Here is a 14544-nt window from a genome sequence, read left to right on the forward strand (position 1 = left end):
ATTGTTCTGTCTATTTGTACCAAAAGAAACCAAAACAAAACAAAAGAAAACCAAAACTTGAATGTATATTTTGTGAATTTTTCCTACATTTTGTTCAGGCATGGCAGGCATCATGTAATACAGATGTCATTTTGAATGTGTGGGACAAGCTTTACATAATGAACAAATGGAAAATTCTCCATGTGGGAATAATTTTCTTTTTTATAGTAAAGTGATTATCCTGCACAACAAAAATGAACAACAAGAAAGAGAGATGCAATGTAATGCTCAAATTCATATTTTGTCAATCATTTAGTTCCTATACTCACCAACAGCAGAGCTGTTTTTGAAATGTAGACGTATATAGCGATTCTTAGAGACTAAGAAAAGACTAGATTTATTAGAAGGGTGAAATAATTTCAAAGACATCTCTGTGGTCTCTTTTGTAAATTTTAAGATCTTATGATCAACAGAGTTTTTTATTTTTATTTCTGAGATCTCTGAGATCGACAATGATATGGTAATCTCGGTGCTTCTGTGAAGGTTTTGTTTTTCAAATTAAACAAAATTATTTGTAAAAAATGATGCATCTATAAACTGGATTTAATGGAACTGCTATTTTAAAATTTGAAATGTACCGTGGTAAGCTGAAGCAGTTTAATATTTCCATGCTACTTGCAGATGTTGCAGTACACTACTGGAAGAGCATGCTTTTCATCAGTGACAGTGGGGGCAGCATTCATCGTCAAATTGTGGATCCTGCCAACTTGACATTAGCTCAGTCTCAAGAGTTGTACACCAATGAGAGTCCTGCTCCAACCAAACTTGATGTTGATTGGCTGAATGACCAACTGTACTTTGTTCAAGGCGATGAGGTGGGAATAATAAATTAAAGTGGAATTTACCCCAAATGTATATTATAGGATTCAATGAATGCTGAAAAATTCATAAAACACTTTAGTGAAGTTTGACAAAAAAAAAAAGAAAGAAAAGACAGCATGTGTTCAAGTTATGAATTGTAAGAGATTTCATTGTATCCACTGACTGTCAATATTTGATGAAAAGACTTCAACAATTCATTCTGTTATACAGTGCATCCCAGAAACAACTGAGTTTCAAAGCAACTTTTTGCTATCAAAATCTTAGATTTGCTTTTAATGATGTTCATGAATGGAAAAATATGCTTAGAACTCTTCTTTCATTTGATGCACAACTCAATGTTCATAATTCATGTGTGACTGAATTAGGACAATGGACAATTGTGCTACCAAATTTCATTTGCATGTACATGAATGGCAACTTTGAGTGAATTTTTCAGGCTTTTTCACCAGTTTTTTTGCAAAAAGAAATGACGACGAGTGACGAGTATACTTGGGTAGGTGTCTATGGGAAATGAGTGTTGCAGCTAAATCATCCCATCTATAATTTTTCCTGTCATATGACAACTCAGGCATAAAAAAATGATGTACAATGTACGTGTATGCCTGCTCGAGAAAACTTAATACAGGCTTCATTAGGCTTTCCGTCCTCATACAGCATTCTCTGTAAATACTTCCCCCCCCCAAAAAAAAAAAAAAAAAAACAGCATTCACCCTTACAGTAGTACTGCCAATGTTTCGTGTGAATCCACTCGTGCAGATATTGAGTCCATTGTCTGATGCTAAGTCGAGAAAGCTGAATGCTTGTTTTTTGACTATCCGTAGAATTGGTAGAAATAAAGCATGTTTTCTTGCAACTTTTTCTTGAGCAGGCATCACAAACATTTGTGCGTGCAAATGAACATTTTTTAGCACCAAACGTCCATTGTTTTAACTCAGTCATACATGGAGGATGAAAACTGAGTTGTGCATCAAATGAAAGGAGAGAAGCATATCTTTTCACTAATGTACATTTCATAAAGTAAATTTATGATAATGATAACAAAAACTTTCAGTGAAACACACTGTACAATGTGTACCAACAGTCCCTCTCTCCGATAGGAATGTTGTTGGTGTAAAGGATAGAAATAAATTGGAAAATATTTCCTCAGTGCATGAGATATTGATATAGATTTTCTGCCAGGAATGAAAAGTTCAGACAGGATCCCTGATCTTAAATCTAGCACCATGCAATGAAATTTGAGGTGTAGTTTAACCATTCAAACTCTCATTCATGTCATGCAGACAGTACATTGTAAAACAATGTGGCTTGTCGAGGGTAAAATTAATACTTTGTCTTGTGGTAATGTATAAACAGCTCTCAGTTTACAACAAAATGTTTTGAATGTCTTTCTTTTTCAGATTTACCGCTGTGATTTGAATGTGTCAAACTGTGTATTTGTAATCACCAACTTTCAGTCTGTGCCAACTGAAATGAAAGTGGATCCATATTTAGGGTGAGCTGTTCACATTTCCATTGATGTCATTTTTACTGTAAGTTCTGCTAGTAAAACTACAAGGTGCAAAAAGTATTTCAAGTCAATTGATTTCTTACCTTACCAGAGCCACATACTAAAGAAGTGGTGAATTTTGCTTACTGCGTGTTTAAACCCTTTTCTCAAGTTTTGAAGACATTTTTGGACATAAGCAAACTGCTGCCACACAATCAAAGTTCACACTCTATATGCACTCATGCACATCTTCATTCAGAAAGTGAAATAAACAAGGCATTTGTGTATTTTTATACTCTACTCAAGTTCCATGATGTGCCAAATATGCAAATATTGTTTCAATACAAGATGCCATGTACTTTGTATTTGTATATCTACAAGAGAAGGATATCTAAATGAGTTCAAATTTGTGTCCACATTTGAAAATGGTTGCTGAGGATTTACCCGTTTCAAGCCTTTCAAAATAAACAATGCAGCATGCTCATCAATAAAATATCAAGATTACTGCCACATTATAGTGTGGCTAAGCTTTGTAAAATGATCAATAAACTTATATTGTCTGTAGATCTACCTTTCCACTACAGAAATTCATCACTCTATTGCCAGGAGAGTAAACTATTGCATCAAAAACATTCATCATTGTATTTAACATGGTTGGCAAAGCTTGACAGAGTCCACTGAAGGAAACAGAGACTAAATGAATGCTGTTTTTTTTTTTTTTTTTAAGAAAAAGAATTCTCAGAGTATCAGAAGTAGTGTCATAGTTTCATTCAACTTTTATCTCAGATGTCATTGATGTAGCATGAACACAGTGATTAAGTGTGTAGACACTTTGAAATTCAAGTACTTAGAGGTATGATTTGAGTGAAAGTATCAAACCCATTATACACTCATTGCCCCAAGTAACATTACACTATTCGAGTGTATGAATTCCTTCAAATAACCAAAAAAATTAGAGATGTACATTGTATAGTTTTGTGACTGGTAGCCATTTTTTCTTTTTAGGTACTTGTTTTGGAGTTTGCCTGATGATGGAATCTATCGCATTGAGCTTAGCAGTCTAGGAGGAGTTGTGAGTGCATCAGAAGCAGAGCTGGTAGTAGGTTTGTCTGGAATGTCTGTGTTTGCTATCAGCACACAAACCTTTCAGATACTGTATGCCAATGAGACAGGAGACTCCATGCATTCAGCTCTACTGGATGGGTCTGAGCAGAGGACCATCCATGAAGTAAAATCAACAGATTTACACACATTCCGTAATACAACCAGCATTGTATATTTCAACAATACTTTCACCTGGACACACGTGGCACACGGGCCTCCCACGCAATGCTTAGGTTTTGGTTATGAATATTTTGAAGATGTACTTTTCCATGAATCTCCACCTGAAACAATCTCTACCTCGACTGTGTTTTCGTGTGCATCTGGATACCATGGGCTGGATATGTTCTATCCCACCTACCAACCTATTCCAGTGCCTTCATTCCCTCCCACTGGTTTACAGGCGCTGTTCACCAACTCCACAGCAGACATATCTTGGACTAAACCCTCAACCGTGCCATTAAAAGGTACAATGACACAAAATGCAGTAACGTAGTGCCTGAGTATGAACCTCCATGCTGAGATTTTTTAGAATTAAAAGTTGTTTCAGTTAGATATACATACTTTGGTAAAGGTCACTAACGAGCAGTAGAGAACTGTTGCTAAGTAAGCATGTGATTGTAGGCCTATAGCACATTACAAGTGTGATGTAATAATGATGTTAATTAATTTTCAGCATATTAGCATCTGGAGAAAATACTGTTTGAAATCTAAAGCCAACTGCTGTAATTTTGCCATGCAGTGAGCATAGTACATGTAAGAATGCCCTAAATGTACAGTAAATGAAACTCTGAATTTGAGAAGCAAATGAAAAGTGCTCTTTTGCTGCTGGACTACATTATGAAGGAATGTTAAGCTTTGATTTTTTATGCCTCCGCCACGAAGTGGTGCTGGAGGCATTATGTTTTCGGGTTGTGCTTCCGTCCGTATGTCCGTACGTCTGTCCGCATTCGTTTATGCGATAACTTGAGTAATATTAACTGGAATTTTACCAAACTTGGTCCAAGTAAAAGTTATAATAGGGCAATTGCTTGATTAGATTTTGGGTGAAATCGGCTAAAGGCCAAAGGTCAAAGATCAAGGTCAAATCATGAAATTGTGTCCGTTTACGCCATAACCCAAGACTGGATCAAGCAACTTCTACCAAACTTGGTCCAAGGATGACGTATGATGGTGCAATTAGTTAAATAGGTTTTTAGTGAAATTGGCAGGTCAAAGGTCAAAAGGTCAAGGTCAAATGCTAAAAATGTTGCTATTTCCCCCATATCTATGCAATGCCCAAAGGTATTTTCTTGAAACTTAGTGTAGACATGTACTTCTGCATAAAGACTCTCCAGAGAGAGTTTCATGTCATAAGGTCAAAGGTCAAAAGGTTAAAGGTCAGGTGAAAATGTTACAATTTTACTTTTCTCGCAAATGGTACAATGTATCTTCATGGAACTTGGTACATACGCATGTACTGACTGGCAGGATTATCTGGGGAATTTAGGGGTCATGGGTCAATAGTCGTGGGTCAAAGGTCAAGGCCAACTCCTCAAAATTTCACTATTTCCCTCATATACTAGTGCAATGCTTGCAGGATTATTTTTGAAACTTAATATATACATGTATTACCTAATAGAGATTCTCTTGTAAATTTCCTGCCAGAAGGTCAAGGGTCAAAGGTTAAGGGTCAAAGGCCAGGCTAAAATACAAAAAAAGTCTAATTTATATTGTAATTACACTTTTTCTTCATACCTTGAAAATTACTCAATTATTATTATTATTATTAATGGTATCTTTATTCAACAAATCATTGATCGCAGCCAGAGGCTGAATTACAAATGATTTTACAAAAATGAGAAATATACTTACACAGTATTACATAAATATACAAAATCAAAATAACGCACAGGCTCATACAAAATAAGAGCAATTCAGCAACAACAACAAAAAGTCCTCAGGCACTGCATACATAAGAAAATAATGAAAGTTTGAATTGACGTGGACCTCTGACCGTAAAGTTTCCAAATCACTGCCAATCAATACATGAATATTCACTAAATTCCATAAATATACCTTGAACCATCTCATAAATATATAAAAAAATATATTTTCACTTAACCTTTCACCATAAACCTTTGACTTCATAATCCGAAATATTCTCTTTATAAGGTTATATGAATACCCACTAAACTTTTGAAAATACCAGTATTGCACAAACAAATGGGAGAAACACTAAAATATTAAACATTTGTTCTTGACCTTGACCCTTAAATTCCAAAACAATCATTACCAATCAGTACATACATATTTACTAAGTTCCACTAAGTTCCATGAATGTACCACATACATATTTACTAAAAGATATGAAGAGGCAAAAAAAAAAAAAAAAAAAATCATTTGACTTTTAACCTTTGACCTTTGACCTTTGACCTCTGGCCCGCAATATTCTCTCAAAAAATAACTTCCGGAATTACACAAACATGAGAAAAATGATAAAATCATAAACATTCAACTTAGACCTTTGCCTTAAACACATACACCCACTTTTTTTTAACATAACTCCCTCTCATAATTTTATATATTACTTATTATTTATTTATTACAATTACCGGTACTTCACTATTGTGGAAGTGATTAAAAATTGGAACAATTGCAGTTGCCATGACAACACTGCCTTGATTGCAAACACAAATAATATGCATAATTACACCACAGATCATTATACATAACAGACTTGAAATTGACTACCAAAAATTTTGTTTACCATGGCAACACTTTTCGTGACAGACACAAAAAAAAACATATCTTTCACATTCATATTCGATACTGCAGTATGCACCAAAATTAATTTCAATTGCTTCACAATTCAAAATTGCTTGAAAAAAAAAAAATCAAAAATAAATATACCAAAAAAAAAAATTGTTACCATGGCAGCGCTTTGTCGGGTATGGATGCAAAGAGTGTCTTATACAACTATACCTTTAAAACATTAAACCTTTCCAAATGCATACTCTTATAAATACTCTTATAAAAGAGTCGGTCAAAAGTCAAGTAAAAATCCTCAATTCCCCATATACAATCATGTACCTACACTCTTAGACAATTATAACAAACCTAGTTCAAGGAAAGTGAACATAACAAGACATTTCTGACAAACCTCTCATTTCAATATTTTGCCAGTTATGTGAAACTGTCATCACACATTGTGAAAAAATTGTACTATACATCTATTGGGAGAACCATGCATTATGGCGGAGGCATACCAGTAGCCATAGCGACATCTCTATTTTTTTTTTCAGTTTATTTGTTTCATTCAATGATGGATCTAATGATATTGGATTTAAACTAGTAAATACTAATGCATACCTGCCAACTATTCAGTTTTAATGTGAATATTCAGATTTTTCACTGAAAGAAAACACATTAATTTCAGTGTGTCCTGATTTTTGGAAATGTCTGTTAATAATAAAGTATATGAAATTTATGAAAGTACAGATTTTTAAAATAATTTTTCTTTGTTTGTTCAGATTGATTAAGTCTCAGGGTTGGCAGATATGCTAATGCAATTTGATATACCATTTTGCATATTCCAGAGTTTCTTGTAATATAACACTAACAGCTTACTTAAAAGCTGGCTAAAGTTGCAGGCAATAACACAAAGCTTACAAAGCTATGCCAACTGTGTACATGTATTCTGTTCTTTATATTTGAGAATTATACATCCTGTAGTAAACTGATAACGACTTTAGATATTAACACAGTGATATACAGACTTTCCAAATGTTCATGGGCTACACCTTGCGTGCTGTTTGTTTTAGGTTCAGGTGCCTGGGAGGAGTGGCTTTATGAGATCACCATCACAACCCAAGAAGGAAATACAACAATCGTTAACGGTATCACTGAAGTCTACGCTACTGCTGTAAACCTGGAAGCTGATACGGAATACTCCATTCGTGTGAGAGCCTACTCCCAGGCTGGCTTTGGTCCTTTCTCTGAGATATTTACTGGAACTACTCTTATTACAGGTAGGAGAGAAAGAGATGAATATTAAATAATCGAGATTTGATGAGAAGGTAAAAGGTCAAATGTCATTAAACTTTGGGTCAACATATCATTTCTAGCCATGATTCAGCAAGGACAGGTAGTGGGAATGTAACTGGTATAAAGGCTAGACATTGTGGACATATGAAATATATCCTTCCTGCAATTCTTGCTTGGAGGTCTAGGCTTTGAGTTAAAGGTCATGATCAATGAACTTCATAGTATTTATGTAAATGATTTTGCAAAACGTGACAGCTGTTTGTGGTGATTGACACATCCATGTTGCCTGTGTGCAGCAGTCAGAGTATTCCTTCCCTCACAATCTAATGTGCGTCTTTGTCATGATAAGAGTGTGCACATTTCTACATCAACATGTAGAGCTAGCCATGAAAGAGAAAGGAATCTTTGCCATAACAGAACATGACAGGCAGTTTGCAGTCCCCATATTCTCCAGTGTCTTGTAGCAGTGGATGTGCATTGTATTGCTTGAAATCTACTTTAGATTTCAAACTATCGGAATTTCTGTTTATTCTTAAACTCCTAAAGTCTTGCTTTAATAGTAAGCCAGGCATGAATAATTTTGACTGTCAAGTGTTCTTAAAATAGAAGTTGGTATTTCCTACGTATTTTGATAACTTATTATATATTCTTTGATTGTGTACAATGTAAAGTGGATGTGGATCCCTATCTGCTGCTGACCAATGAGACAACCTTGTGGACCAGTGAGCTGGATGGGAGTATGGAAACAGCAATCCTTTCACTGCCGTCGCCTGTGAGAGGTAAACTCATTGCAATGCTTGGGTTGCCTTCCAGTCCCAGATATTAAGCCTGATATATGTATGATGATATATTCTTTATTTCTTCCTGCATGGTTATGAGTTCAGTCAGGTAGAAGGATTGTTCTCTCAATGATGACATTTTGTGTGCTGGAAAACTGTAGACATGACATGATGATTGTATAGTAGTACATTCATGTCTCCTAAAATGTTAGCAAGTCCATAGTAATACATTCTTGTCTCATGTGAGGTTGGCCAGTCCATAGTAATATTTTCATGTCTCATGGAAAATTAGCACTAGAGTGCTTGGTGTAATATTGTAATCATTAGTTTAATAGATGTTTGTCAACACACATGGGGTCTGCATCATGAGTAAAACTCAGTTTATATAGTGAAAACTTTCCTTATTCAATCCTCCAGCAAAGACTTTGATATAAAGTGGCAAGTCAGTGGAATCTGAGGCTGGGTGCATTATAAGACCTGCAAGAGATAGCAATCCTTTTTAAAGCTTTCAATACAAGGATGTAAGAACATTAATATTTGTCTTTACATTTGTTGTTCTTTTTTAAATGTGTATGTGTGTGTAACTTTGTGATGTGCAGATATAGACTGGTATGGAGACTACCTAGTGTGGACTACATCATCGGGGGAGCTCTACCGGTCTGTCCAGGGTAGTGATTCAGCTGATCAGTTGACTATTGATCCTCCAGGCTTCAGTAGTACAGTCAGGGCCATTGCCATGGATTGGCTGAGTGAATTCATTTATTGGGCTGATACAGATCAAGACCAGGTAATTTATACAACACCTTTAAAAAAATGTAACTATCTGATTGGTCAATTGCCAATCACGTGACATTTAGTTAAAAGTTCCATCTCGCACTGTTGCTGTCAGGCGTGCAATTTTGTTTGAGCGAAAGTGGATATCGCGCAGCTGATTTGTATATTCATGGGGTTCTGTTAAGTTTTGTATTTTTTGTTTTTGTTTCTTTTTTTTTGCTATCATAATGCCTGTCAGAAAAGTTCTCACTAGATTGACAATGCAATATGTAATGTTGATTACTATTGTTTTAGAAACTCTGTGGATTCAATTCATCCTCACTTCCTAACATCATTCTGTACTGAATACAAATGGATTCACTTTATCTCTAACTCTCTGTGCTTGAAAGGTATTCACATGTTTCTTTATAATCACCAAAGCGAGAAGAATAGAAACAAAGTAAAATGCCTGATATTGTTGTGAGGCAGCTGAGAGTGTACATGCAGTAATATATATTGATTTTCAAGTTTCTCTCTTTACATTCACTACAGATCATTCAAGGGAGATTATCAGAGCCACCTTCAGTCTCTGTTACAGTACCAACCATCGTTATCCCATATGCAACTGATGTTCAGGACCTTGTCATTGATTCGGTTCAAGCCTATCTCTACTGGACCACAGCCAAGTCTGTACAGACTTCTCGTCTTAATGGAGAAAGTCGTCAGGTGATCTATGAGGAAGGAGACTTGTCTCTAGATGCAGTAGCAGGTGTGACACTTGACCTGAATGGTGGCGCCCTCTATTGGTTTGTTGTGACCAGGGAAAACTCTATGGTGGAACAGAAACTCTACCGTGCTTCATTGGCAGGAATAAGGTACACTTGTCAGCATTTAGTGTAAAGGATGTGATAGTCTTGTGATCAGTACAGTTTGTCACAAATCCTGGTTACTAATACTACAGTGTGCTTCTTATCACTTCTTATCATGACAGTATGCCACACATGATTGGTTGACACAGTGTAGCACACATTGTGGTTGACACTGTGTAACAAAAATCTAGGTCGGCACAATGTGCAACACATCTTGGTTGGTACATTGTCGTACATGTCTTGGTTGACACAGTTTTTTTCTATTTTGATGCAAATCGTTACACTTGGTAGACAGAGTATATGTCACTGTGTTGCATATCTCAGTTTACCACATCATGCCACTCATTTTGGTTAACGCAGTGTGTACATCCTTAGTCACCACAATGAGGAAGAAGTTGAAGGAGTGCTCTAAAATTATCTCATTGACTATGGTTTAGGTTCAGGTAGGGTTTGATTTGCATGAAGCATGTATACTCTGTGTGTACAATCTATTTTTGGCTATAAAACCTCGTTGAATACATCATCATTCTATGTGTTAGGAATTACAGGAAATGAAAACAATTCCTAAAAGTTGCCAGGAAATTGTTTATATCTTTGGAGTGAACTTGCAACAGCAATTGTTGAAATGGCTGTAAAGTAGTTTAAAAAAGCCTGCTATGGACTCAGAGAAGTATTGTAATCATTTAGCAAGCTTTGGCTCTATGTGATGGTACCCCTCTCCCCCCCCCCCCCCCCCCTTCAAAAGCTGAGAGAGAACTTGAAAGACATATTGCTACATGATATGATGTCACATTACAGATATATGTCTTACACTGTATGTACGAGAAAACTAGGTTTATGTAAGCTTCGACATTATTCATTCTCATTATTGAGTTGTCAACTGAAGCTGTCTTCAATTTTAACTTGCAGTCTTTTACCATTTTCCCACTTTTCATTTATTTTCATGTACATTGTATATCAACATGCATGCTTCTTATGATTGCTTTAGTTTGAAGCTGGTGATATAAGCCCTATTAATTTGTAAAGACATTTGCCCCACTTATATTTATCTTTTTATGAGTTTCCCTGTTGTTGTTGTTTGAGTTCTGTTTTTAGTTCTTTTTGTTTGCATGTGCCTCCTTTTTCATTTCTCCCTGCCATGCTGATCAACTAATGTATTCAGCAGTCCTGATCCTCAGTCTAGTGTGGAAGAGATTGGTGTAGTCCCATCTGCAACACAGTGAGTATTACAGCTCTCAATCTAAATCTGAGATACCCGACATATCCTATTCATTGTATTTCAGTGTTGTTCTAAAGACCAGATGATGATATTTTATATTGATTTCAAGGGATGTTGTATTTCTGCAATTACCTGATCTAAAGCTACAAGTTGTGCATTTCATGCCTGAAATGCCTTTCATAGGCTAATTCAGAAATAAGCAGCCATTGATACACTTATGTTTCCATGTTGCTGTTGTTTTTTAATTCTTTTTAGGGGTTATCTTTTCATCTAGGTTACCTGTAAATTCATGATACTGACACTTTAATTGTATCTCTACAGAAGTGTGGAACTGCATTTTTACAGCTTCAAGTTGTTTTGGATAAATGACCAGTCTCAGGTGGTGGTCAGCGATAACCAGGGCAAGAGGCAGGCTCTGCTTCCAGCCTCTGATGTCCAAGCTATGAGCATTATCCAGGAGTCTTTGAAACCTTTGCCAGGTAAGCAGCAGTGTCTGACTGCAGGGGAGTAGAGTGTTTTCTTCTTGCATCAAGATACCAAGTGTTAACCTTTTAAAGCAAACATCATTGATATTATCTTCACGTAATCTCTCACCATTCACAGCTCACTTGAGCCTTTGCTCATTGCTTCTCATCTGTTGTTCTCCGTCATTCTCTTTTAGTCTTTTGTTGCCTGTGATGAGTTTTATATCTGCTCATCTTGAGAATCCAAGGTCAGATATTAAACAGATTTGTTGGCTCATTTCTTAGCTGGGGGCAGCTGATACAGAATTCTCCTCTACTATACACAGCCTTCACCAGACCCCCATTGCAGGACACACAACAAAATTGTTATCATGATAGATCCAATGGTGTCCCCATGGAGTATCAGAAGGGAAGACCTACAGCAGATTTTCACATAACACCATCAAATTTTAACCCACTTTGTCAGAGGTTATGTTTTGGTGTGAGGAGAGTGCAGACTCTTGGAGACCAAAACTATGAAATTGTTGTCATCTGTTGGAAAGTATTACCTACACTGGTGCTGTAATTTACACAAGAGTTTGAAAAGACAATTATGAAATGCTATCATTTGGTATTGCAGCGATTACCTTTCATCCAACAGAATTCATTATTGATAGAATTCATTGATGGATTCTCAACACATTGCTGCAAATGTGTCTACAGAGTGGAGAATCTTCAGATAATGACATTACCTTTTCCTGCTTTCCAAGATTGAATATTCGATATAAGTTCCAAAGTGTTTTAAAATCTGTTTTTATCGCCCAAATCCTGCAAATGCTGGTAGGTTTGTTTTTCATTTTCACTGTCCACAGTGAGGTTTAAAATCATCCTGAACTCTTTGTCAGTTGTCATGTTATGTAAACCACTGATTTCGTTGACATGATTTAACATTGATTCTAACTTATCATTGTCAATTTTGTTCATGACAGCTGGATTTACTGAAAGCCCAAATGTGATACCTGGTGATATCCCACAATCCTCAATCAATATTGTTGGAGTGTGGAATGACTTTAACGTCACTTGGCAGGAGAGTTCAGAGGTCAGCTATGGGACTGTATTTTACTCTGTTGCCATAACAACAAACTCTGGGGAAACATATGACATTGTTCAGGTGAGAATCAATACAGGGATGTTACCACTAGTGATAAAAGTATGCCTTATTGGTAACTTTGTACAGGTAATGAATCAAAGCAACGTCAATACAGAAACATAGTTTATATTGTTTGACTTGCATGACTGTATATTAACTTCCCATACTACAAGTTTGAGTATTATAGGAAATAACTCTGCACTGTATTAGAGTATACCACACTAGTGTGTGGTCCATTTGATAAAATGCAGATAATTTTGTTAACATTGTTCTCTTGCCTTTGCTCCAAGTTTACCAAAGTCATCGTGACTTGTGTTGTTATTTGTCCAATCAGACATAATATATTGAGATGTTATTAGTCTAATCATGCATTGCTTCATCTGTTTGTAATGCATTACAAAAGAAGGTTTTTGTAGTCCAGATTATGAAATAGCAATGTAAAATTAAGTAATTCTGTGCCTCTTCTTGTAATCTTTGTCAAAGATTCTAAAAAAGAAACAGACAAACACCAAAATATTTGGATGTGAACATGTAAAATGTACCAGTATACTCCTTAACAGAGGAACACTAAATTTCTTTGTTTTTGTGATACTTTCATTTGTCCCTCACAAGTATACAAATAAGTGTTTAAGGCTTCTGAGGAGAATATCTTTCTTGAAGCATTTTTATATCATTGAGTAATTCTTCAGTTGAATGACTAAATATGTCTTTCTTCACTTCCCAGGATGCATACTACACAATTGAGAACCTAAACCCATACCAGGCTCTGATGATATCAATAACTCCTTATACATTTTGGGCCTCAGCTGTATCCACCATTACACAAGCAAGATCTCCAATGTCAGGTAAATCAACCACTGTCAGTATTACCTCATTTCTTAAGCCCTGCCCATTGATGTAAAGTTCCAGGATGTTTGATGGATCCGTGCTGCTATGTGAAGCTGCCTTTTTTGTCTTGATCGGAATCCCAAAGACACAGGGCTATTGTTAGAAATGATCTGATGCCGGACTATACAAGATCAACATGATTTATTGAGTTCCATTGATTTACATGGATTATAAATTACCCTGAAATTGGTAGAATCACTTGCTGACATTCTTTTCTTTTACACAGCCATTTTCTGAAATTTTTGTTTTGGGTAAGGAGGTTCTTCCTTTTTTATGTTAAGAGCAGTCATACAATGCATTGGTGTTATGTATCTTCATTAGGGAAGGTATTACATCATGTAAGACAGTTGTTTTTAGTGCTATTCATCTGTTTAGCAATTTGCGAGTTTACATCATAATAGATTTCACTGAGTTTGTTAAAAATGGATAATACAACATGTAAGTTTAGACATGTGAACCAAGAAAACGACTTGTATAATCTGCAGTTCATGAAATGAAGGATTAGAAGTATTTAATTCATGTAGAAATTCTTTTGATACAGTAGGTCGTCTACATACTTTCCTGTAATATTCATTTGGGTTTCTTAAGTTTGGTTTGCAAAGTATGAATGAGAGACCTTGTTTTTATGCCTCCGCCACGAAGTGGTGCCGGAGGCATTATGTTTTCGGGTTGTCTGTCCGTCCGTCCGTCCGTCCGTCCGTACGTACGTCTGTACGTCTGTACGTCCGTACGTCCGTACGTATGTCCGTCCGCTTTCGTTTACGCGATAACTTGAGTAATATTTACTGGAATTTTACCAAACTTGGTTCAAGTATGAAGTATGATGGGGCAATGATTTGATTAGATTTTGGGTGAAATCGGCTAAAGGTCAAAGGTCAAAGGTCAAGGTCAAATCATGAGATTGTATCCGTTTATGCGATAACTCAAGACTGGATGGAGCAAATTTCACCAAACTTTGTTGGAGGATGA

At 36.1% G+C, this 14544-nt stretch overlaps 1 protein-coding gene across 1 annotated transcript in view; it reads left to right on the forward strand.

The window, feature by feature from the left end:
* LOC140242661 (proto-oncogene tyrosine-protein kinase ROS-like) overlaps positions 1-14544 on the forward strand; it is a 77827-nt gene that overhangs the window by 39243 nt on the left and 24040 nt on the right. Inside the window, exons 10-20 of the mRNA XM_072322418.1 lie at positions 661-854; positions 2259-2353; positions 3353-3915; positions 7252-7458; positions 8146-8253; positions 8853-9040; positions 9559-9881; positions 11041-11094; positions 11416-11573; positions 12527-12708; positions 13412-13532. Coding sequence (XP_072178519.1) covers positions 661-854; positions 2259-2353; positions 3353-3915; positions 7252-7458; positions 8146-8253; positions 8853-9040; positions 9559-9881; positions 11041-11094; positions 11416-11573; positions 12527-12708; positions 13412-13532 — 2193 coding nt within the window. The remainder of the gene's footprint in view (positions 1-660; positions 855-2258; positions 2354-3352; positions 3916-7251; positions 7459-8145; positions 8254-8852; positions 9041-9558; positions 9882-11040; positions 11095-11415; positions 11574-12526; positions 12709-13411; positions 13533-14544) is intronic.

This window comes from Diadema setosum, chromosome 19 (assembly GCF_964275005.1).
Source record: "Diadema setosum chromosome 19, eeDiaSeto1, whole genome shotgun sequence".
Lineage (NCBI taxonomy): Eukaryota > Metazoa > Echinodermata > Echinoidea > Diadematoida > Diadematidae > Diadema > Diadema setosum.